This window comes from Delphinus delphis, chromosome 9, assembly GCF_949987515.2.
Source record: "Delphinus delphis chromosome 9, mDelDel1.2, whole genome shotgun sequence".
Lineage (NCBI taxonomy): Eukaryota > Metazoa > Chordata > Mammalia > Artiodactyla > Delphinidae > Delphinus > Delphinus delphis.
The window spans coordinates 101,741,453-101,766,976 of record NC_082691.1 but is presented as its reverse complement, the minus strand read 5'-3'; the positions used below and the strand labels follow the sequence as shown (position 1 = coordinate 101,766,976).

Below are 25,524 nucleotides of genomic sequence, written 5' to 3'. Positions count from 1 at the left end.
AAGTCAACACTTGACAATTGTAAACTATAAGTACAGAAATTAAACCAATTTCCCACAATTTTGATTGATTCCTAAAAACTATGCTATTCCATAAATGTTCCAACCTTAAAAGAAAATTTTATCAGACGAACATGTATAAAATGTGAACAAAACGTGAACAAAAAGGGATTCAGCATTGAAATCAACTGCAGACATCCTTCTGTGTTTCTAGTGAAATACCTCTATTTTAATAAATCACTATTAAAATTTTAATAGAAAAAGCATGAGTTATGACTCTTTGGGGCAATTTGACTTTATTATTAACAATCGTGCTCTTAACTCTGTAATAATTCCCAGGGAGGTTATCACACCACTCGAGTCTCAGTTTCCTCATCTGTGAGAAGGCAGACGTACCATATTCCTTGCAGGTCTGCAGTGAGAGGAAGAAATCCACGACCGAGCACAGAGCCTGGTACCTAACGGTCACTCAATACTTGGAGGTTAATATGAAGTCTCTGGTGAGATGGATACAGATGCCTCAGAGGTTTAAACTCCTAAGTCCTAGGAATCTGGATCAGGAGGCTGGGGTGCAACAGAAGCAGGTTCACTGCAGTCTCGTCAGAAGGAGGGATCTCTTTCCTTGTCTTTAAGAAGAGTGCCAGGGCCCTGCTCAGAGGCAGACTGCAGGCCGCACAGCTTTGCTTGCAGGGTAGGGGCAGTGTCTCAGCTCAGATGTCTGCAAACCCCTCCCAACATCCGGGACCCAGAGGAACTCTGTGCGGCAGACCTAGGAGTAAATAAGGCCGTTCTGCAGTGGTCATTGCTGACATGAAGTGGAGGGTTTGGGTCCTTCAGAAGATGGTCATGTCATTGGCTTGTAGTCGAGAGGTACCAGGACTATGAGAAAGGTGGACAGTAGCAGGTCAGCTCTGGACATGCCTCTCGTGTAACTCAATGGGGGCAGGTGTCTGGGCCCCTGACCCCTGCTATCCCAAGCTGAGGAACTCCATCAGCAGTACCAACTGCTATGAGCTAGAAAAGACTAGCTACAGTTGAAGAAAGTTCTCCTAAGGCCCACATGAAATCGTTGTGGATTAAAGCAGGGGTACATCAATCCTGAGCTTCATCAGGACACAGAACACCCCATTTCCTGTTTGAGGGTCTGTGTGGGTCCAAGACTAAGCTCCTTGGTGGGGTGGGTGAAATGACCACCAACCAGGTGACCGTGGATCCAGGAGGAGAAGCAGAGTGTCTGGTCCAGCAGTCCAACCATCCCTCAGCCATCAGCAGTGAGTCCTCTGATGCCTAAAGAACATCTGAGGAAACAGGTATGTCTCTGAACTCCTGGCATAGATCTGAAAGGCTGTGGGAGGTTCCCTAGTCATCCTGGAATTGCATCTCCATGGCAGGATCCTTGTCCTTCTGGGTGAGAAGTTAGAACTCCACAGTCCAGCAAAGATCCCACCCGGCTCCCTGCTCATGGCTTTACTGGGGCCTTCCTGCCCCACACGTGGCCAGATGTGTTGCTCAGGGTACCGGTCAGATAAGGAAGCTGGCCGTCCCTCCACATCCCCTCCTAGGCACAAGACCAGAAATAAACAGTACTGGACCCCTCTGATCTGCGTGGCTCTCACACAAATAATGTCATACGTGACAGTGCCTGGCCAATGAGTGGAACTCCTAAATGTAGCTGACATTAGCTTGAGTTCCCTTTCACTTTTGAGTTGACGCATCTACAGTTATTTCTCCGAGGTAAACCTCCCGGGACACCTTCTTTCCTTCCTCTGCCTGTTCCTCTTCCTCCTGTTTCTCCTCCTCTTTTTCTGTCCCGGCCCATAGTGGGTCAGATTCATGGTGGATTAGGTAAACTGTTAAGTAGAAAACTTATCCAATACAGATACATTGCTTCCATGAGAAATGCACCTCACAGGGAACCTGCAGACTTCAAAGAGCTTATCCTTAATCTGGGCCCTCCTGGCTTGCCTGAGGTTTGTAACTAAGTTGTAAAATAGACAGCAAATCTCAGATGCTAAATGTTCTAGTGTCACAGTTCCTTAAAACCAGTGAACATGGAGGAATAAGCCATTAAGTGTAGTTGGCGTGATTAGAATTCTTTCATGTAAAGTACCTGGACTGTGTCATTTCCCTGCATTAAGCCTTGGAATCGTTCCCCATTTTCTCCAAATAAAATTCAAACAATGCCTTCAAGAGGGGCTGCCTTTTTACGTTTCTGGTTTCAGGCCTACCCCCTCCCTCCTAACACTATACTCACACATAATCTACATCAAATACACAACTATTCCAAACTCACTATGTTTTCTCTTGCCTCTGGGCCTTTATAATGCCATTTCCTCTGCCTAAAATACTTTTTCCTTCCTCTCCATCGATATAAGCCCAACTCAGCCTTCAGGCCTCAGTTCAGAGAGCACTTTTTTAAAAAAAATTACTTTATTGAAGTATAGTTGATTTACAATGTTGTGTTAATTTCTACTGTACAGCAAAGTGATTCAGTTATACGTATACATATTCTTTTCCATTAGGATTTATCACAGGATATTGAACATAGTTTTCTGTGCTATACAGTAGGACCTTGTTGTTTATCTATCCTATATGTAATAGTTTGCTAGATATCACTTCTTGAACGTCATGCGTGACCTTTAAAGACCAGCTTGCCCCTACATTTGTCTCATGGAAGCACTAACCATTCCATTAGCCCAACTCCATAAGGACCGGGGCCGGCTCTCACATCGCCATGAGTGCACCAAAATGCCTGCCTCAGAACCCACCGGAAAATGTTCTTTGTATAAAATAACTCAAGTGCCACAGAGATAGCGCTGCCTTCAAAGTAGGTTAGATAGATGATTAGCGTCCTGTCTTACCAAATTCACTCATGTCATCTACCAAAATAATTTCTTCAAGGATATGCTGTGGAGTGAGAGTCATGACACTGGACACTGTCCGAAACAAGGCATTAAATTCTTCATTGTGGAAACAAATGACAATGCTGGCAGTAGGTAGGTTGGATGGGTACCATTTTTTATGACACCTGCAGGCATAAGCAAGAGGAAGAAAACGATTCATCTAAAAGCCTTAGATGTTTTGAGGACTCATTCAAACACCTTTCTTTATTCATATTTTTTCCTCTTTATTCCTTTAATCAATGATTATGATAGTAAGGTGACAGTACATTTAAAATACAAAAATTAAGATACAAAAATTTCTTTAAACTTTTTATGTTGTTCTAATATTTTCTAAATCATTCCTCCCTTCTTAATGCCAGTAATAATTGCTTTTTCCTGAGACTCTGCTTTGATAATATTAGTTCTGTTTTGAACATAGTATAAACACAAATTATTCCTATATTTTGGTTTCTATCATAAAAACGAATTAATAAGCTTATACGCACTGAAAGTTTCAAATTAACTTTACTGTTCTATCTTCAAAGAAAACCTATGTGCTGTTCTTACATTTGTGTAGTCTATTACAACAAAGAAATGTAACGGATATGGTGTAATTAGATTTCTTCCAAGGCTTTGACAAAAAATGTTTTACTATTTTTTTGTGCACTTGAGAGAAGAATAGACCCTGAATTCTAGTAATATTCGTTTTTAGCTGTTAAGTATTGTTTGGATTGCTATATTATTTGGTTGTGTTTTGAAATATTTTGGTTGTAAATGACAAACCCACTGGAACTAGCTTAAGCGTAAGAAAGAGATTCACTGTAAAAGGACCCAAATGTCCCACAGGACCTAGCCAACAGACAGGAACCTGGAGCCTCCAAGAGCAATTCTAACCAGAGGCTTGAAAGCCACCTGGACATGCTCCATTTCTGTTCTTGTCTTTACATCTGGGAATAATTATAATGATAACAATAACTACATCAACCTACCTCATAGGTTGCGAAGTTTCAATGAATTAATATATGTAAAATGCTCAGGTCAGTGCCTTGCAGTCAGTATTCTACAAGGCTCATTACATGACTCTTATTCTCTCTCTGCAACCTGGCTTGTTTTCCCTCCTTTACTCCAGAGTGGGAAATGTGGCTGACGCCAGTGTGTCCTACAGTCCAGCATCCAAGGAGAAACTGCTAAGACTTCCCCCTTCCCCAAAATTCACAGGACAGGATTCACTGGCTCAGTTTGGCTTAGGTGCCCATCACGGCCAGATAGTGGGGTCAAAATAGAAAGTCACTCCACGCACTGCCGCCGTGTGAAAAGGGGGCAGTGGGTAGGAAACCCCAGGCAAGGACGTGCTGGGCAGGCAGTCCCACAGGGATCCTGGACAGACTTTCAGGATATTTATGGATTGATGTCACCTTGGAAGAAGAAGACCTTGTGCTGGTTAACATTTTTATCCAAGAGTAGATGAAGATATAGAAGGCATGCTTACCGGGTGGAAATGGACTCGTGCTTCAAGGAATGAGAATATGAGATGACAGAACCAAGAAAAGACCTGAGAGGATGGGAAAAGGGGGCGAGTGCTGTGGGCTGCCCGTGACCTAAAACGTCAGGTGGGAAAATGTCGCCTCACAGAAACAGATAGGATTAAAAGGCTTGCATTCCAGTAGGATCACTGTGTGACCAAAGAGCAAGTAGATGAGACACAGAGAGAGAGAGGATGCCTCCAACTAGAGAGAGACGGTGGTCCAGGGTGAACTCAGGCTACTCAGATCAATCTCTAGGATTACATTCAGTCCTGGGTATATCATTTTCAGAAAGCTATAAACTGAGTCCCTTCGGAAGAACGGGACAATGATATTGAAGGAGGCTGAAACCACGTCAGACGTGGTTACACCCCTAAGAGAAGCCTCATGTGTATGGGTTTCTCTAAAATTAATTGATAGGGGCTTCCCTGGTGGCACAGTTGTTGAGAATCTGCCTGCCAATGCAGGGGACATGGGCTCAAGCCCTGGTCCGGGAAGATCCCACATGCCGCAGAGCAACTAAGCCCGCACGCCACAACTACCAAGCCTGTGCTCTAGAGCCTGTGAGCCACAACTACTGAGCCCGCGGGCCACAACTACTGAAGCCCGCGCACCTAGAGCCCGTGCTCCGCAACAAAAGAAGCCACAGCAATGAGAAGCCTGCGCACCACAACAAAGAGTAGCCCCTGCTCACCGCAACTAGAGAAAGCCCACGTGCAGCAACGAAGACCCAATGAAGCCAAAAATAAAAAAAATTAAATGCTAAAAGAATAATTCACAATTCATTCTACGAGGCCAACATTACTCTAAAACAAAACCAGACAAGGACAGTCAGGACAAATACAAATTCATAGCCCTCACGAACACTGATATAAAATTCCAAACAAAATTTCAGCAAATCAAATTCAATAATATATAAAAAGGATAATGCATCATGACCAAGTGGGGAATAGCCCATAAATATAACCTCTGTTTAACACTAGAAAATCAACATAATTTACCATCTTCACAAACTAAAGATACACACATCTCAATACACAGAAAAGGATGTGACACAATTCAACAGCCGCCTGGTGAAACAATTCTCAGCAAACTAGGAATAGAAGGGAACTTCCTAAACCTGAAAAAGAACATCTATGAAAAGCCTAAAGATAACATCATACTCACTGATGAAAAGCTGAGTGTTAAGAGCAAGAGCACAGCAAGGCTGCCCAATTTCACCTCTTCTGTTCAACGTTATATTAGAGGTTTTAGCCAGTGCAATAAGAAAAAGAAAAGCACGCAGACTAGAAAGGAAGAAGTAAAAGTGCATAGGTCATGCCCATCTACATAGAAAATCCAACGGAGAAATCTTTGTGATCTTGGGCTAGGCAAAAGTAAATTTAAAAATAGAATAGGGCTTCCCTGGTGGCGCAGTGGTTGAGAGTCCGCCTGCCGATGCAGGGGACACGGGTTCGGGCCCCGGTCCTGGAAGATCCCACATACCACAGAGCGGCTGGGCCCGTGAGCCATGGCCGCTGAGCCTGCGCGTCCAGAGCCTGTGCTCCGCAACGGGAGAGGCCACAGCAGTGAGAGGCCCACGTACCGCAAAAAAAAAAAAAGAATAAAATTAAACAATTGAACTCTATCAAAATTAAAAACTTCTGCTTTTCCAAAGGCACTGTTAAAAGAATGAAAAAACAAGCCATAGACTAGGAAAAAATACATGTAATCATCAATATGATAAAGATCTTATACCAAAATATACTAAAAAATTCTCAAAACTCAGTAATAAGAAAACAATCCAATTTTAAAATGGGCAAAATTTAACTTCAATAAAGAAGATACACAGATAGCAAATAAACACATAAATAGATCTCAACATCATTAGACATCACGAAAATGCCAATTAAACCACAATGAGATCCGACTACACATCTATTAGAATGGCTAAAATTCAAAATACTGGCCATACCAAGTGTTGGCAAAGATGTGGAGGAATTGGAAATCTCATTCATTGCTGATGGGAATGTAAGATAGTACAACTACTTTAGGGAAACGGCGGTTTCTTTAAAAATTAAACATACACCCTAAGATCTAGCCATTCCACTTGCAAAATATTTACATAAGAGAAAAAAGAACATCTGTTATGCAAAACTTGTCTTAAGAATATTCATACCAACTTTATTTGTAATAGACAAAAACCGGAAACAATCTGTCCTATCAACAGATGAATGGATAAACAAATTGTACCACATCCGTACAGTAGAGCGCTACTCAGCAATAAAAGGAGCTCCTTGCGACAACATGGCTACATTTCAAAATAATTATGCTGCGTAAATTTTATTTGTATAAAATTCTAGAGAAGAAAAATGAGCCTATGGCTGAGCAACCTCATTCCAGAAATCTTTACTCCATATATACTAACATGAGGGCTAAAAATATGTGTACAAGAGTGTTTATTACATCATTTTTGAGAAGTTGAAAAATTAAAAACAACCAGGATGTCTATTAATGGGGAAACTGTATATTTATACAATGGATAACTGCTCTCAAGTGTTAAAATGAATGAGGCAAATTTTATGTGTAATGCTTTGAAAAAGTTCTCCACGATATGTTGTTAAGTTAAAAAAAAACACATTATAAAATATAAAAAGTAAAGCCCATTTTCATTAAAATGATATGATTATATTGTATGCTTACTGTCTACTTATAAATATGTGTATGTGTCTATAAATTCTGGAAGGATATACACTAATATCCTGACAGTGATGATCTCTCTGTGTCAAGTGGGGGGAAAATAGTTAGGTGACACCTTATGCATTAAGACAGAAGAAAAATCCCTGGGATCATGTGTGTTTTTAGTTTCCCTTTTTATGCTTTTTTATATTTTCCAGGTTTTTCACAATTAACATTTCAAAGAAATCTGCACCTTTATTAATTACAAGAGGATAAATGGTAATTTTACTGTGCAGAAAATCTGACAGTCGTTTTAATCAAGTGATCAAATTAACTTCACCACAAGTCACTTCACCAGTAATGGGACAAAGAGACATCGTGTGCCTTTCAATACAATGTGCTGAGAAGGATATGACATTCCTTCCATGGTATTCCTATCAAAAATGCATGACCCGGATTTGATCACAAGGAAACATCAAACTCAAATTGAGGAGCATTCTACAAAATAAATGGTTAGATCTCTACAACAGTCGTGGAAGATAAAGACTTAGGAAGAGTTTCAGATGAAAGGAAACGCAGGGGACAGGAACCCTGCACACAGTCTGTAGTCCTGGGTTAGATCCTTCCAGAAAGAGGACGCTAGTGGGTTAAGTGTAAAAACTTGAATACCGTCTGTACATTCGCTAATGGTATTGTATTGTTAATTTGCTGGTTTTGTTTATTGTTCTGGTTCTGAGGGTATGGACGATGTTAACATTTGGGGAATCTAAGAAAATGCTAGGCAGGAATTCTATGAAATATTTTTGCAACAATTTTGTAAGTCTGAAATTATTTCAAAATTTAAAAGTTGAGAAATAAATGTAATTGGAAAACCAATCAACAAAAAATCTATTCTTCAAAGATTTGTATCAAGTATTTCTCTAGTTCAGTGAAAATAATAATATGAATTTTAAAGTAAGGCAAAGCTGAAATGGAGGGCTTCCCTGGTGACGCAGTGGTTGAGAGTCTGCCTGCCGATGCAAGGCGCACAGGTTCATGCCCCAGTCTGGGAGGATCCCACATGCCGCGGAGCAGCTGGGCCCGTGAGCCATGGCCGCTGAGCCTGCACATCCGGAGCCTGTGCTCCGCAACGGGAGAGGCCACAACAGTGAGAGGCCCGTGTACCACAAAAAAAAAAAAAAGTCCATATTTCCTAAAGCAATCTATAGGTTCAATGCAATCCCTATCAAAATTACAATGGCATTTTTCACAGAAATAGAACAAACAATCCTAGAATTTGTGTGGAATTACAAAAGACCCCAAATAGCCAAAGCAATCTTGAGAAAGAAGAACAAAGCTGGAGGACTCACGCTCTCTGATTTCAAACTATATTACAAAGCTATTGTAATAAAAACAGTATGGTACTGGCATAAAAAGACACATAGATCAATGGAGCAGAGTAGAAAGCCCAGAAATAAACCCACACATATATGGTCAATTAATTTACGACACAGGAGCCAAGAATATATGATGGGGAAATAACAGTCTCTTTAATAAATGGTGTTGGAAAAACTGAACAGCTGCATGCAAAAAAATGAAACTGGACCTCTATCTTACACCATACCCTCAACTTAACTAGAAATGAATTAAACAAATATAAGACCTAAAACCATAAAACTCCTGGAAGAAAAGATAGGCAGTAAGCTCCTTAACAACAGTCTTGATTTATTTGGATCTGACACCAAAAGCAAAGGCAACAAAAGCAAAAATAAATAAGTGGGACTACATCAAACTATAAAGCTTCTGCACAGCAAAGGAAACCTTCAACAAAATGAAAAGGCAACCTACTGAATGGGAGAAAATATTTGCAAATCATATATCTGATAAGGGGTTAATACCTAACATATGTAAAGAACTCATACAACTCAATATTGAAAAAAACAAACCAATCTGATTAAAAAATGGGCAGAGGATCTGAATAGACATTTTCTTCCGAAGAAGACATACAGATGGGCAACAGGCACATGAAAAGATGCTCAGCATCACTAATCATCAGGGAAATGCAAATCAAAACCACAATAAGATATCAATTCACACCAGTTTGAACGGCTCTTATCAAAAAGACAAGAAGTAACAAGAGTTGGTGAGGATGTGGAGAAAAGGGAACCCTTGTGCGCCTTTGGTAGGAATGTAAATTGGTGCAGCCACTATGGAAAACCAGTATGGAAGTTCCTCAAAAAATTAAAAATAGAACTGCCATATGACCCAGCAATTCCAATTCTGGGTATTTACCTGAAGAAAACAAAAGCACTAACTCAAAAAGATACATGCACTCCCATGTTCATTACAGCATTATTTACAAGCCAAAACATGGGAGCAACCTAAGTGTCCATGGGTGGATGAATAAAGAAAAGGTAATATATATCTATATAGCTATACTGTATGTTATATATCTACATCTATATCTATATATATAATTCAGCCATAAAAAAGGAGGAAATCTTGCCATTTGCAATAACATGAATGGATCTTGAGGGCATTACGCTAGTGAAACAAGTCAGAGAAAGACAAATACCATATGCTCTCACATGTAGAATCTCAAACAAACAAAACACAATCCGCCCCCCCCCCAAAAAAAAACAAGTTCAAGATACAGAGAACAGATTGGTGGTCACCAGAGGCAGGGGGTGGGTGAAATGGGTGAAGGAGGTCAAAATGTACAAACTTCCAGCTATAAAATAAATGTCACAGGGATGTAATGTATAGCATGGTGACTGTAGTTAATAATACTGTATTGCATATTTGAAAGTTACTAAGAAAGATCTTAAAAGTTCTCATCACAAGAAAAAAATCTTTTTTGTATCTATGTATAGGGACCAATGTTAACTAGACTTACTGTAATGATCATTTTGCAACATATACAAATATCAAATCATTATGTTGTATATCTGAAACTATGTAATATGTAAAAAAATATATCAGGAGGAACATACATTTTATTCCTGGTGTCTGGCACATCTCTGTAGTTGCCCAAGTTTTTACTGATAATGGAATTAAATCCATATTTTGAATATCCATGAATAAGTTCTGGGTCCAAATACTTAAAATCCTTACCTGCAAGAAAAGGTATTAGTCACATAAGTATAGGTTTACTACCATCACGTTGATAAAGGACAATAACAACCATATCCTGAATTCACTCCTTTTATAACATGTCAGAGTAGTTTCCCTGGAACCGAAACTACTCCCAGATGACAAGGTTAAAATCAAAGTATTCACAGAAATCAAAGCAGATTCCTTAGCAAAGTATGAACAACAAGCTACTCTAGAGTCATTCAGTTTCTCCAGAGAAGGAAGTGCTCAGCTTCCTTGGTCCCATCATGATTTGCAACTGTCCTGTGAAATTATATTAACTGAGGGATCTAGGGAAGGTGGGAGAATGGGAGCTGAAGCCCCTCTCCCAAAACTCTGTTTGAGAGAATAATACAAGATGACAGAGGACAACCCAAACCTATCAGTCATAGCAATAAATGAAGTTGGCATAGATTTCCCGTTAAAAGATAAAAACTCTTAGATGGTAATAAAAAACGAAATGTAACCATAAACGATAAATAAGATGAACTAACATGGTTAAAAGCGAGAGAACGGTCAAAGACTACAGGAGTCAAAAATCATTTTTAAAGCATAGAATTCACGGGAAGGACAATCCAGAAGGTCATTTTATACTCACAATAAGTCACAGTAAAGGTTTAATAGTAATGAGCTTGTAGACATCAAATAACGCTGCAACAAAATACTTAAAAATTGTTCGAAATATCAATATATGTTGCCACAAACGAACGGTAATGGAAGTTTTTCAGAACAACTCTGAATCAGACAAAATGTTAGAAACTTGAATAACGTGATTAGTTGTTTCCTTAGTAGATTTTATGTTGTGCTTTGTTTTTGAGAGAATAATCTTTCTTTTCCAATGCCCAAAGGGTGTTTTCCAAAACTGGTATAAGTTCTATACTGGATATAAAGAGGATTCCCATCAAAAAGTGACCCCATTTCCCCTCGGTCTTCTTTCTTATACCTAAAAATTCCTTGGCTCTGAAAGGCGAGTGTAAGGAGGCAGGTTGCCTGGGAGCCCCAGGACAGGGGCAAGGACACGGTGGGCTCCTGATTTCTTTGTTGCCTCCCGTAAATCCCCGACAGGGGGCTGTCGAAGGCTGCAGGTGGAACCACTAATGGGCACAGACAAAACAAGAGCCAGGATAATCCTGTTCCTCCAGCCACAGGGCCAGGAAGAAGGACAACTAACCACAGAAACCCTCTGGCAGCACCCACTCTAGTCCAATCAAGCACCAACGGGAGAACCACACCGCCCCCTGTTGGCTCCAATGGGGAGAGCAAGGAGCGCATCCACCTCTACTCCAAGGGAGCAAGGGGCCGTGCTCCTCTCCCCTGAGCATAACCTAGCCTTCCATCCCCCTTCCTGGCGGAAGAAGGCAGTGTTCTGATTACCTGTCTGGCTGGTGTGGGTGGGCTGAGCAGGGAGCTGGTCTTCCAGAAGCCTGCCTGGTAGAAGCAGGTGGTGCTCTGATTCTCCCTAAGGTAGTGTCTTGTCAGTGGCGTGCTGAGCCTCCAGTCCCACCTGGCAGCAGCAAGGCTTAACGACGTGGTGCAAGGTGAGGCTAGTCACTACGCCATGTACCCACTGCCCTTCATATCCATGGGGGTCCAGGGAGAGCTGAACCTCCACCCTCAATGGCAGCAGGTTGTGCAAAGCAGGATAGTTGATACTCTGCTTACCCCATCTCCTGACCCTGGCATCAGGGAGGCCCACTGGGGAGCTGAACTCAGAGACAACAATGTCATGCAAGTCAGCGCCCCATTTCCCCAACGGGGCTGCTGAACGTCCCCTCCACCATCCACAGCATGGCAGTGCCCACGCTCCACAGTTGCCAGGGTGGAGTCGGCAGGCCCAGAAGGAAGCAAACACACCCACCCACCTGGTCCTTGTGCTGCATCTTAACAGAGGTCGGCCTAACAAAGAAGCTTAAACAGGACCCAGAGTTTCATAATCTCCAAAATGCCCAGAATACAATCAAAAATCTGTCGTACAAAGAACCAGGGAGATCTCAAATTGAATAGGAAAAGACAATTGACAGATGTCAATACCAAGATGAATCAGAGGTCAGAATGATCTCAGATCCTAAAGCAGCCATCATAAAAATGCTCAGAAACAGAAAAAGGGGAAATCTCAGCAAAGAAATAGAAGTTATAAAAAAGAACCAAATGGAAATTGTAGAACTAAAAATAATCTAATAAAAACTCGCTAGATGGGCTTAATATTAAGTAGAATAGTGATAACAGAATCCACCTACTCTGAGCAATGGAGAAAATAGACTAAAAAAAAAAGTGAAGAGAGTCTCAGGGACCTGTGAACTAACAACAAAAGAGCTAATATTCGTATTATTGGAGTCTCAGAAGGATAGGAGAGTGAGGAATGAAAAAGTACTCTTAAAAAATAATAGTAGAAAAGTTCACGAATTTGGTGAAAGATGGACATCTACAGCTTCAAGAGGCTGAGGAAACTCCCAAGTAGGAGACACCAAAGAAATCCATGCCACATCATAATTAAGCTTCTGAAAACTCCAGACAAAAGAAAACCCTCAAAAGCTGCAGACGGAAAGGAGGCAGTACTCACAGAGGAGAGATCTGAATGTCTGTGGATTTCTCGTCTGAATCAGGGAGGACAGAAGGAAGTGAGAAAACATTTTCGAGTGCTGAACAGAAAGAACTATCATCAGCAAAGCCTAGGTCAGCAAAAATATCCTTCGGGAATCATGAGAAAAATAAAGATACGTTCAGATGAAGAAACACTAAGAATTTGTGACTAGCAAACCCACCCGCAAAGAATCGAAAAAGAAAGTTCTGTAAATCAAAAAAGGAAAATCATAGCAGATGAAGGGTTGCAACCTCAGAAAAGAAAAAAGAACATCCAAAAGGGTAAAAAATATACTAGCCTGTGCTCGTGAGTTTCTTAAGTCTCATTCAGTGATTGGAGCAGACACTACAACACCATCTGATGTGGTGCTCCATGTACACGGAGGAAATGCTGAAGACAATCGTATTTTAAAATGGAGGATGCTGATGGACTTTGCTTTTTACGCTTTACTGGAAGTGGCAAAACATTGATTCAAGGAGACCTCAGTGAGTTACATACATATCATGTTAATACCTAGAGCAACCACGAACAGAGTTACACGAAGCAATACATTAAAAGAATACTGGAAGTAAATCAAGATGGGATTCTGAAACATGTTCAGGTAACTCACAATAAGGTAAGAAAAGAGAACAGAAGAATGAGAAATGGAAGAAGCAAACAAAAAAAATAATAAAATGGCTGACTTAAACCTTAACGTATGAAAAATTATATTAAATGCAAATGATCTAAATATATCAGTTAAAGACATAGACTGTCAGAGTGCATTAAAAAATATGCTCTGGGCTTCGCTGGTGGCGCAGTGGTTGAGAGTCCCCCTGCCAATGCGGGGGACACGGGTTCGTGCCCCGGTCTGGGAAGATCCCACATGCCGTGGAGCGGCTGGGCCCGTGAGCCATGGCCGCTGAGCCTGCGTGTCCGGAGCCTGTGCTCCACAACCGGAGAGGCCACAACAGTGAGAGGCCCGTGTACCGCAAAAAAAAAAAAAAAAAAAAAAAAAAAAAAATGTTCTAACAATATGCTGTCTACAAGAAACTCCCCTTGATGTGATGTAGGTGGATTGAAAGTAAAAGGATAGAAAAAGATACATCTTGCAAATAATTTTAAAAGCAGGACTAACTACATTAATATCAGATAAAATAGACTTTAGAACAAAGAAAATTACTAGAGACAAAGAGAGACAGTATATACTGATAAAAGATCAGCCTACCAGTAATATATGATGATCCTAAATAGAAACATACCAAAAAACAGTCTCAAAATACATGAAACAAAAACGCATAGGGTTGAAAGGAGAAACAGACAGACCCATGATTATAAATGAGCTCTTCAACACCCACTCTTAGCAGTTGTCAGAACTACTAGCCAAAAACTCAGCAAAGACACATAAGAATTGAACAATGCAATCAACCAACCGGATATGACTGAGATTACATATACATAAAACACTTCCCCTAACAATACTGGAATACACATTTTTTTTCAAAGTATCCATGGAGCATTCACCAAGATAGGCCATATCCTGGATCATAAAACAAACCTCAAAAAAACCCTAAAAGAATCGAAATCATAGCGTATATTTTGTGACTACGGCGGAATCAAACTGGATGTCAATTATAGAAAGACAGAACATTATTCAAAACACTTGGAAATTAAACAATCTATTTCCAAATAATCCAAGAAGAAAGTCTCAAAGGGAATATAAAAATACATAGAATGGAATGAAAATGAAAATTCAACATATTAAAATATGTGGGATGCAGGTAAAGCAATATTATTAAGATATTAATTCTCCCCAGACTGATCTATAGACTCAATTCAATTCCATTCAAAATACCAGCAGGCTTTTTTGTAGAAATTGACAAGCTGTTTCTAAAATATATACGGACAAGCAAAAGACCTAGAGTAACCAAAACAATTTCTAAAAAGAATGAGAATAGAGTTCAGAAACAGATCCAACAAAAATGGCCAATTGATTTTTTAAAAATAAGTTTATTTATTTTAGGCTGCATTGGGTCTTCTTTGCTGTGCGTGGGCTTTCTCTAGTTGCGGCGAGCGGGTGCTACTCTTGGTTGCGGTGCGCGGACTTCTCACTGCAGTGGCTTCTCTTTTTGCGGAGCATGGGCTCTAGGCGCACGGGCTTCAGTAGTTGTGGCACGCAGGCGCAGTAGTTGTGGCTCACGGGCTCTAGAGTGCAGGCGCAGTAGCCGTGGCACATGGCTTAATTACTCCACAGCATGTGGGATCTTCCCGGACCAGGGTTCGAATGTATGTCCCCTGCACTGGCAGGCGGATTCTTAACCAGTGTGCCACCAGGGAAGCCCTGGCCAATTGATTTTTGATAAAGCGACCAAGATGGCAAAAGGAAAGTTTTTCAACAAATGGTGTTGGATCCATATGGAAAAATGAACCATGATCCTTACCTCACAGCATCACAGAAATTAATTCAAAACGGAGTTAATGTAAAACCTAAAATTTAAAAATTTCTATAAAAGAAAACGATAGAAGGAAATATTTGTGAACTTGAGGTAGGCAAAGATTTCTTAGATAAAACATAAAAAACATAAATCACACAAGAAAATGTGATAAATTGACCACAGAAATTTAAAATCTTGCTTCTTGAATGAAACCACTCAGAGGAGAATGAAGATGCCCAGCATGGTGACTCTAGTCAGCACACTGTTTTATATACTTGCAAGTTGCTAAGAGAGTATATCTTAAGTTATCTCTTGAAGTACTGAGATAACTTTTATCCTTTCCAAAGAAAATATAATGAATAATAATGGTGAATTATGTGATTATAAATAATCTTGTTTTCAACTGTAGAAATTAGAAAACATTCTCCTCTTGGAATATAAGAATAAATTGTATATTAACAGTAAAAAAAGAAAAGAAAAAAGTTATCATCACAAGAAAAAAAATGGTAACTATGTGTGATAACGTATGTTAATTAAATTTATTGTGGTAACCATTTTGCAATATATACATATATAAAAATCATTGTGTTGTACACCTAAAATGAATACAATGATATATATCAATTATATCTCAATTAAAAAAAAGAGAGAATGAAAAGACAAGGCACGGACTTGTGCAAAATATTTGCAACTCACAAATCAAAGGATTTGATACCAGAATATATTTTAAAAGTCTTAGAAATCAGAAGACAGACATCCCAATTTAAAAAGGGACAGAAGACTTGGAGAGACACTTAACAAAAGGAGATGTACGTGGGGCCATTAAGCACATGAAAACGTGTTCAAAATCCTTAGTTGTGGGGAAATGCAAATTAAGGCCACAATGATACCATTACTCACCCATTAGAATGGTTAAAATCTAAAAATCTGACCATGTCAAGTGTTGGCCAAACCTGGAGAAAATGGAATTCTCATCCACTGCTGAAGGAAATATAAAATGGCAGCCTTCCTTTGGAAACCGGTTTGTCATTTTCTTTACCGTTAAGCATACAGCTACCATATGACCCATCCATCCCATACCTAGGTATTTACCTGAGAGAAACAAAATATGCTTATACAAAGACTTACATGTTAATACCCATAGTGGCATTGCAATTCATTCCAGAATAGCTACAAATATATTAAAAATACATACTATGGCTCTTCCCTGGTGGCGCAGTGGTTAAGAATCTACCTGCCAATGCAGGGGACACGGGTTCAAGCCCTGGTCCGGGAAGATCCCACATGCCGCAGAGCAACTAAGCCCGTGTGCCACAACTACTGAGCCTGCACTCTAGAGCCCATGAGCCACAACTACTGCAGCCCACGTGCCACAGCTACTGAGCCCACGTGGCACAACTACCGAAGCCCGCGTGCCTAGAGCTCGTGCTCTGCAACAAGAGAAGCCACCGCAATGAGAAGCCTGCGCACCACAATGAAGAGTAGCCCCCGCTCGCCACAACTAGAGAAAGCTGAAGCACATAAACAGGCGACAAAGACCCAACGCAGCCTAAATAAATAAATAAATGAATTTATGTTTAAAAAGACATACTGTATTTTTCTTAAAGAAAATACATAAAAGAAATGAGGAAGATATCTAAGGAGGAGGAAGAATTGGGGTGAAGTTTTTACTGTACCTATTAAATTTATTTCTTTGAAACACAGGAAGCTATCTGAGACAGATACAGCAAACTACATAAAAACTGTTAAATTTAGGTGGTAAATACATACGAGCCTGTTTTATTATTTTCTCTCTCTCTCTGTGTGTGTGTGTGTGTGTGTGTGTGTGTGTGTGTGTGTGTGTATGGATATATATGAATATATATGAGAAATATTTCATAATTTAAAATTGAATTGCTCTAAAAAGGGACATTCTCTCACTCTTCCCAGTTATTAAATTTATGGTATATTTTCCCCTTAAAATGGATAACAGAGGAAATCAAAATACTTACCTAATTTTAAAAATGACTTCTGTTCTGTAGTTTCATCTTCATTAGGCCTGTTGACTCTTAGGTAAGGTCTTGGTATTTGCACTGAGCCATGTTTAGTTTGCAATTTCTTCCCAAGGGACCAAATTAATGGATTTCCTTTCTCCTGGATCTTCTTCTCCTGGTTCTTCACAGGATTATGGTGAAAATAAATACTAAAGATGGCTGTCCAGATCCCAAGTATCAAGGATCCATAGAATAAACATTGAATTATAACATTCCTCATTGTAAACCTAGCATTTTTGAAGGTCCATTTTAACATTTCCTAAACCAGAAGGATTTAAGAGAAGCTGTATTAGCTATTTTGATGGTTTAGAGATCATCGACTTGGCTTAAATTCAATTTACAGTGTTTTAAAAACAGGATTATTTTGATATCAGCGCTTATCATATACTTTGATACGAGAAAGTGTATCCTTTAAAAAAACTCTTAAAACTGATATTCATCAGATTTCTTAACATGAAAATGTATAACGTGCTTATAAAACACACACTATCATTTAAAGTCATTGACCCAGACTCCTGAGATCAAACTAAAGCAAACAATGTGAAAGAAGGGTTTCTCATCCCTTCCACCTTCTCGACGCATCTAGGAGTGATGGCATAGGTCTCTGTTTTAAAACGCTGATTTGACACTAATGTTAGAAATGTAAAAACATGCACTATCCCATGGTGGAAAGAAAGTGGGCAGTGAGAAGTGCAGACCCCCCTGATGGGACTGTGAAATGGTACAGCCACTCTGCAATCTCTGCAGGTTGAATCTATACATAGGGAATGTGGAAGTAGTTCCATCCCTAGAAATACACCCCAAAGAGACTCTCGCCAGGAGACACGTACAAGAACATTTACTGGAGTCATGTTTGTGGTAGAAAGTAGATACAACTCTAGTTTGCCTCAACAGAAGAACTGATAAACTGAGGCTGTTCATTCAGCGTTGGAAATGAACCTACTGGAGCAACACGGATTAATATCGTAAAATCTAAAAAACATAATGTTGCACAAAAAACAAGTAGGGTATGATGTTACCTATATAAATTTGGAAAACACGAAAAGCAGCGCAATTGTTTATGCGTACGCTTGAGGGTAGCAAATGTTAGGGGAAAATACCATGCGTGTGCACGGTCTATACAAATATAGGAAAAATACAGGATAGTGATAACCTCTGTGTGGGAGGGCGTCAGGAGGAGGATAAAGAGCTCGGACTGTGTCCTTAATGCTTTTTATTTTGGTCGTGGGTTGTGGGATCTTAGTTCCCCGACCAGGGATTGAACCTGGGCCCTCGGCAGTGAAAGTGAGGAGTAGTAACCACTGGACCGCCAGGGAATTCCCCTTAATGCTTACTTTTTAAAAGTTCTGAAGCAAACATGGCAAAATGAGGAGGTTTGATAAAGCTTGATGACGTGCACACAGAGTGTTCCTGACCTTCCTCTCTGTATTTCTCCTATGTTTGAAATATTTCATAATTTATCCAAAAAGAAAGTCTTGAGAGGCTTCCTTTAAAGTTGATAGATTGAATACGTGTGTCTGTGTCCTCTCCCTCCTGACTCAACTGTGAACAAAAATGAAGCTGAAAGCTCTCCTGGGAAAAGAGTGGTAGAGAGGAAAATGCACGGTGATGTCAGTACAGGTTTGGAAGACACACTATGGGCCGTGTGACCATGACTTGGAAGGACAGAGGGAGTCACAACTCCAGGTGGGCGGAGCGAGGACTCTGAGACAGATACGCCTAGCAGACCCCAGGGCAGCTCAGGGTTTGGAGGCCCAGGCTTGTCCGGGGGCACGAGGGGAGGCTTTGGAAAAGGTCACATGCTTCCATGCAGAACAGTCGGCTCTGGACACCCCTCCCTGCACAGAAAAGTCAGACAAGAGCCTGGCAATTTCTTCTCTGGAGAAATGGGACTGTAGAGGCTCAGCCTCCACAGAAGGAAGCTTGAGGCTGAGGTCAGGGGAGTCACCTGGCTCTCTTTCCCGCTTCACGCACAGGATCCCAGCAGCCAGGCTGCTCAACCTGAGGTAGGAGAGGGGAGAATTATTCTGTGACGAGAAGACAGGCCCCAGAGAAAAGCCCCCCACACAGTGAAGCGTATGGGGTGCCCAAGAAAGCAGCCGACCCCCCACGTGTCACTGTGAAGACAGGACACCTGTGGGAGGGGGTGAGCCCAACACCCAGAGGTTCCCGACAGCGTGTTACAGTCTCACTTTTCCGCTGGAACGGAATGCTGTTATGGACTGAATTGTGTCTCCCTAAATTCATGTGTTGAAGTCCTAACTCCCACCGTGACGGTATTTGGAGACGGGGTCTTTAGTAATGAAGTTTAAATGAGGTCATTAGGGTGGGCCCTGATCCAATAGGACTGGTGTCCTTATAAGAAGGGGAAGAAACACCAAGGGTGCAGGCACAGAGGAAAGGCCATTTGAGGACACAGTGAGAAGCTGGCCGTCTGCAAGCCAAGGAGAGAGTTTTCAAAAGACACCAACCCTGCTGACACCTTGACCTCATACTTCTGGGTTCCAGAATTGTGAGAAAATAAACGTCTATCGTTCAAGCCACCCAGTCTAAGGGACTTCGTTGCGGTTGCCCTAGTAAACTAGTACAGACGCCAAGGACTGGCTGAGGTGCTTGAGGGAAGCCTTCAGAAAGAAAGAAAATACAAACTGAACCAGAAAAGGGGAACAGCAAATGAGAGCTTTCGAAACATCAAAACACTGATTTTGATTGTTCAGAGAGAGCTAAGAAGACATTACATTTATGAAACCAGAGAAGCAGGCTTGAAAAAGGAACACTTAGAGAACAAAGAGGCTGCTGAAACTTAAAGCATGATCGCTAAAATTAAAAATCATCAGAAGGTTGTTAAATAGCATGAAAGGAATACTCTGGAAGCACAAATAAATGAGAGAGAGGGGAAACAAATGAGAGATGTGATATTTCATTCTACAAAGTATCGATATAACATCCAACTAGTGCAAAGGGTTCCAAAAGGTGATCAGAGAAAAGAGGAGAAAAGCATCAAATAAATAATACAAACATTTCCCCCAGAACTAAAAGGGCCCACAGGATGGCCAATGCGATCGATGCAAAAAGATCCTAAAAGCTTCCAGAGGCAGGAGAAACAGGTGACATATACAAGAAGGAGAAGCAGAATGAGATCAAATTTCTCAACAGCACTGTTGGGTTCTGAAAAACTGCAGAGAAATGGCTTCAAAATTCTGTTAAATGATATTCCAGCTAGATTTCTATATCTAGTCAAAATTTAATAAAGCTTGAGAGTAGAATAAAGATGTTTTCAAAAACAAATTACACTCCTTGCCTTCCTTTTTGGGAAACTATGTGTGGATTGTAAGTGCCCACAAGACAAAGAATAAACAAAGAGCACAAGGACCCAGGGTAGTGGATTCAACCCAGGAGAGACGCAGAGCAGTCTCGGAGGGCAGGTGTGAAGTGGGCTTAGGGTGCAACCAGCAGAGATTGGAACAGAAGCTGGTGTTGAGCTCCGGGCGCTGCACCCCTACCCCACAAAGGAGATGGGTCCAAAGGATGTCAGATTTGATGAATTATTTGGGGGTGGGGAAGTGCAGGTAGATGATCTCTATGATGGTAAAAACTAAGGAACGATATTGATAGAGTGATGAAGATGTAAACACTGATAACTGTATTAACCAAAAAAAAAAAAAGTCACATAGATTTATTGGAAAATAAGCTAAAAAACATAGAAGCCATGTAAGAAAAATGAAGTCGGTGTATAATATAGATAAACCAAGAAAGAGAAGTCTGAGAATATTATTTAAAATGTGAAGGTAACCGTCATAAGAAACAGATTAAAGAGTCTCTTGCTTTTAGGGAGTTGAACTGGGGTGGGGGTCAGTGTGGGAATTGGGAAGGGCCTGCTGACTTTCTTTTAAGATTTTGTTTTTATTTTATTTTTTATACGTATGTATTACTTTGATAAACGTTTTTGAAGCAAAGATTTTAAAAAAAAGACTGAAAATGAAAACAAAATGTGAAAATAAATCAAACAGCATCAATACTGGCAAACACGTGAACATAGATGCTCCCATCCCTGTCCCTTTAAGTCCCCTGATGTCCTGACTCCTGGGAAAAGTAATCAATGAAACGAGCCTCGTGCTCTCCAGGTCCCTCCTGGGTCCAGGTCCCTCTGGCATGGGTTTTCCTTCTCATGCTCCAATTCTTCCCAAGTGACTTCCTGGCACTCGAACATTTAGCATCATCTCCCACTTTTACCCTTTCTCGGACTCGAGGGAAGAATTTGGCTTCTACAGTTTTGACCTTGGCCCTTCCGTAGGAACAAGCTTGCATATCCACTGTGGTTCTTACTGCTCTTGTTCATGTAGGAAACTCATACTGCTCAACAGAACCCAGTGGCCATAACGGCTCCACGGCCTCAAACCACCAGAAAGAGACCTGAACACACCTGGATACAATGCCTTAGGCAGTGGTGGGCACCTGTTCCCCCTACTGCCAAAGGCTCACAGCCAAGTCCATGCCCCAGAATGACCTCTGGCTGAGGCAAGCTGCTTTGCCCAAGGTTCCCCCTCCCTGAGGGAACTCACGCTTAAAGACTGGTCGATGGGTGGAAGCCTCTTGTCTCACTTTGGGATGACTCTGAAGGCCCCTCCGGCCCAGAGTTGCCCACGGGACTGGCAGGGGCCCCTCAACCACATCACACTCCAACCTCTTCCTCTGCTTGACCCATTTCCCTCACTTTGGAAAGCCAAACCCACGTCAATAAAGTGCTTCCATGCAAACCTCAGAGTCCGTTTTCTGGGGAACTCGAACTACAAGAGTTGGTAGTAGGAGTGGTCCTGGGAAATGGTCTAAAATGGGGTTTAGGGGCTGGGTCACCCTTAGCTGACTTCCCTGAGGACCCACTGCTGGTGGAAAGGCAGCATTCTGATAGCCCCTTAATGAAGCAGTTTCCTCACTAAAACTTTGCCGTGGTGGCCTGGGGTGGAATCCTGGCGGAAAGGAGTGTTCTGGTTGGCACATTTGAGAGATGAGGGCAGGGAGTGGTCACCACAAGTCCCACGGAATCAGAATGGTTGTAGTTGAGGCTGTGGACGCAACTGAGAAAAGTAATGGAAAGCTGAGGGTTATTCGTCCCCCATTTAAGGCAAAATATCTGAGTCCGAGGGCCTCCTTAGCAGGGTATAAAAAGACTCATCCCTACAACCAAAGGGCAAGAAAGCAGGGCTTGATGAGGGCAGCTGAGCTGCAGGGAAGGGAAGGTTGATTCTCACCTTGGCTAGTGTTCAACCCAGGAAAGGAGGGAGACCGAGCTTCGGGATGGGAGTGTATGGGTGGAGACACGCCGGAAACCCCAGACCCACCGGACACTCTGGACCCACAGCAATGGCCCCTCCTCTCCACGAAAGGCTAGCTCTCCTCCTCTCCTTGAAAATAACACAGCGGCCTCCATTTCAAAAGGCAACACCTGCCCTCCCTCAGGGTCACCTCTCAAGTCCACTCCTGGCCACCAGGTCAGTAACGAGGACAAAGTCATAACATAGCTTGGCCGGGAATGTGTGAGGCCCCCTCTGTTCTCCCAGAACTGCAGGGCCCAGGCATCACCACCCACTGGAGTCAGGGGCCTGTGCCTGGGCTGAGTCCTGAGGATGCTGGGTAAAGGGAGGGGACATAAAGCTGGATTCGGGAGAATTTATCAGTATGGGAGCATTCCCCTAGGACACAGGATCTAACGTCCTGACAAAGATCCTGGTTGCACGATAAAGGCTCATTGACTGAATGAATAACACTCTAAAAATGAAATATTTAATTATGCAAAGAAAATGTATCGAATGTGTAAGAGAAGAAGATAAGTTCTAACTAGGGGAAATGGATGGAGTAAAAGAACTGAAAAGAGAATGAAGCTGTTTTAACATATTACCACCACATCTTCCTATTAGTGTCTAAATTTTGAGAGACATCTGTTTTGATTTTCTCCAAAACCCAAAAGCAATTAGAAACTAGTGAAAGAAGAAAATAGGTGAGGGGAGGCCACCAAGTTTACTATACAAAACATACACATGAATTCGTATGATAGAATTATTACTGAAAAATAAAATAAATCCATACTCTAGAAAGATTCTACCATACTAAGAAAATTTGGGAAAGAATAGATACATGCATATGTCTAACTGAATCACTTTGCTGCACACCTGAAACTAATACAACACCGTAAATCAACTCTACTCCATTATAAAATAAAAATTTTCTTACCAATTAAAAAAAAAAGAAAATTGGGGGAAAATTTTCTTTAGATATGAACACTTATAAAAATATCCCTCCCCCCCAAATTTCTTATTTTACTAATATCAGTTGTCTTATTTTGCATTTTCTTAAAGCAGAGCTCCCATTAGTTCTCTGGAATATGCACCTCATCTCTCCCCCTCCCGCCCCCAACACCCTCCCCACACTCCCACAAAACGCAGAAAACTTCTCCTACCCAGAGATAGATCCCGCAGCTCTGTGATTGGCTCTTCGACTCTGTATTCTCAGAAGGAAACCATGTTCAATCATTTCCTTCACTAAAACTCATAGGCTAGAAAAATACAGAATTAAGTTGTTAAAAAATATTTCAGTGATGATTTGTATGTATAGCAGACAAAATTTTAAATGCATTCAAAAAAAAAAAAAAACCTGAGAGTTAATGAAAAGAATCCAGTAAAGCAAAGAAGAACGCTGCCGGTAGTCACTGACACACGTGCACACGCACACCGAGAAACCAAAGCCCTAAGATAAATCTGGATTTACGGTCACTGAGTTTTAAAGTGTTCGTTTTTAGAGCCAGGAAAACATGACCACGCTGTAGATAATGTCACAACTAATTTTTCTGCAAATAATCAGTATTTGTAATCCCTTGCTTTCCAAGAACAATCTTAATACCGATCTCCATACAGGATCTCTGACTTAATGATACTACCAAGAGTTTTTTTTTCTATTTTGCTTTTTGAATAAGTAATACGTTCTCTTTGTATAAATCCTAAGAAGTACAAAGGGTGTATGTTTGTGGTATACACTGAGAATTGGCCCTGATTTTCAAGAACTAAAGTTATTACGATGCCCAGTAAGCCTCTAAGGTGGCAGAACCCAGCCCGAAAAATCTGATCTTCTTAATCCTAATCCCCAGAGCCAGCATCCCATTCAAGGTTCCGTGATTTGATGCGCTGCTCCCACTGATTCTAGGTGGGAGGACAGCACCCCCATCTTTGTTCCCACTTTTCAGCAGACTGAGTCCAGCCACGTACCACTGAGAAAACCACTGGCTGCTCTCTAGTTGTATTCTCCAAGCTGAGTCATAGGCGGAATTAGGCAGGAGTCTACACTGAATGATCTGGAAGATGGAATTTCTTCCTGAATGCGTTCTGAGCAAATAACTTGACTGTGCTGGGTACCCTGCCCCGCATGGCAGGGCTCAAAACACAGGCGGCCCCAGGCTAACTCACAAAGCCCTGTGACATCACACAGCTCCTCACCAGCCCCAGAGGCCCCTGCCCGGGAGCTCCAATCAGCGGGCAGGATCCAGGAATTCCAAAGTTCAAAGGGTCTTTCCAGAAAGTCTTAGAATTCTCTCTCCTCAGCTGAGGAAATAGGAAAAACCTAGCATTGGGCAAGTCAAAATCCTAGCCTTCTCTAGGGCAAGCCTTGTTTTTGCCTCTTCTGAAATAAACTTAAGAAAACAAAGAAGTTTTCAGAATACCTCAAGAGACAGAGATAAGCCAAAGAGTTACTGGCTGCCTTTTTATTTCTTACCCTGTATTACTCAACTTTAGATATTAGTACCTGAATTCAGCCAAAGGCTCGCAAAATTTCTTCTTTCTTAACGTGTCTGAGCAGATCCGACCCTCCCCCCATGAAGGGGGCTGACTCAGTGTTTTGCCTGGGACCAGCCATCTGCTGGTATGTGAGAGGAAGGGAGTGGGCTGCGGTTTTGACACCTCTCCTGGGGCAGATACGACAGCCAGTTATAAACCTCCAAGCATGACTTCCAATCTCCTTCAGACAGGCTCTAAGGGAAGGTGCTTTTTTGTACTTTTATAATAATATTAAAAGGTAAGTTTTTATTCATAGTAGCCCCCAACTGGAAACAACCCTAATGCCATCAACAGGAGAATGGATAAATTGTGCTTCTACAGGTAACAGAACGCAAAGCAGCACTGAAATGACTGAGCCACAGAGCCACACAACAGGATGAACGCCCAGACGTGACACTGATAGAAGCCAGACACAGCCTATAACCCTAATTCTATGAGGCTCTAGAAAAGTAATCCAGAGTGATGGTGGTCAGAGTGGTGATTACCTCTGGGAGGGGGTGGG

General features: G+C 41.4%; 1 protein-coding gene across 1 annotated transcript in view; it reads right to left on the bottom strand.

Moving 5' to 3' along the window:
- The window catches only part of GALNTL5 (polypeptide N-acetylgalactosaminyltransferase like 5), a 123,088-nt gene that overhangs the window by 49,797 nt on the left and 47,767 nt on the right, over positions 1–25,524 (bottom strand). Inside the window, exons 3-6 of the mRNA XM_060021151.1 lie at positions 23,654–23,749; positions 17,158–17,458; positions 10,033–10,153; positions 2,859–3,025 (exon numbers count right to left, since the gene is read on the bottom strand). Of these exons, the coding sequence (XP_059877134.1) occupies positions 2,859–3,025; positions 10,033–10,153; positions 17,158–17,455 (586 nt within the window). The 5' untranslated portion in view covers positions 17,456–17,458; positions 23,654–23,749. The remainder of the gene's footprint in view (positions 1–2,858; positions 3,026–10,032; positions 10,154–17,157; positions 17,459–23,653; positions 23,750–25,524) is intronic.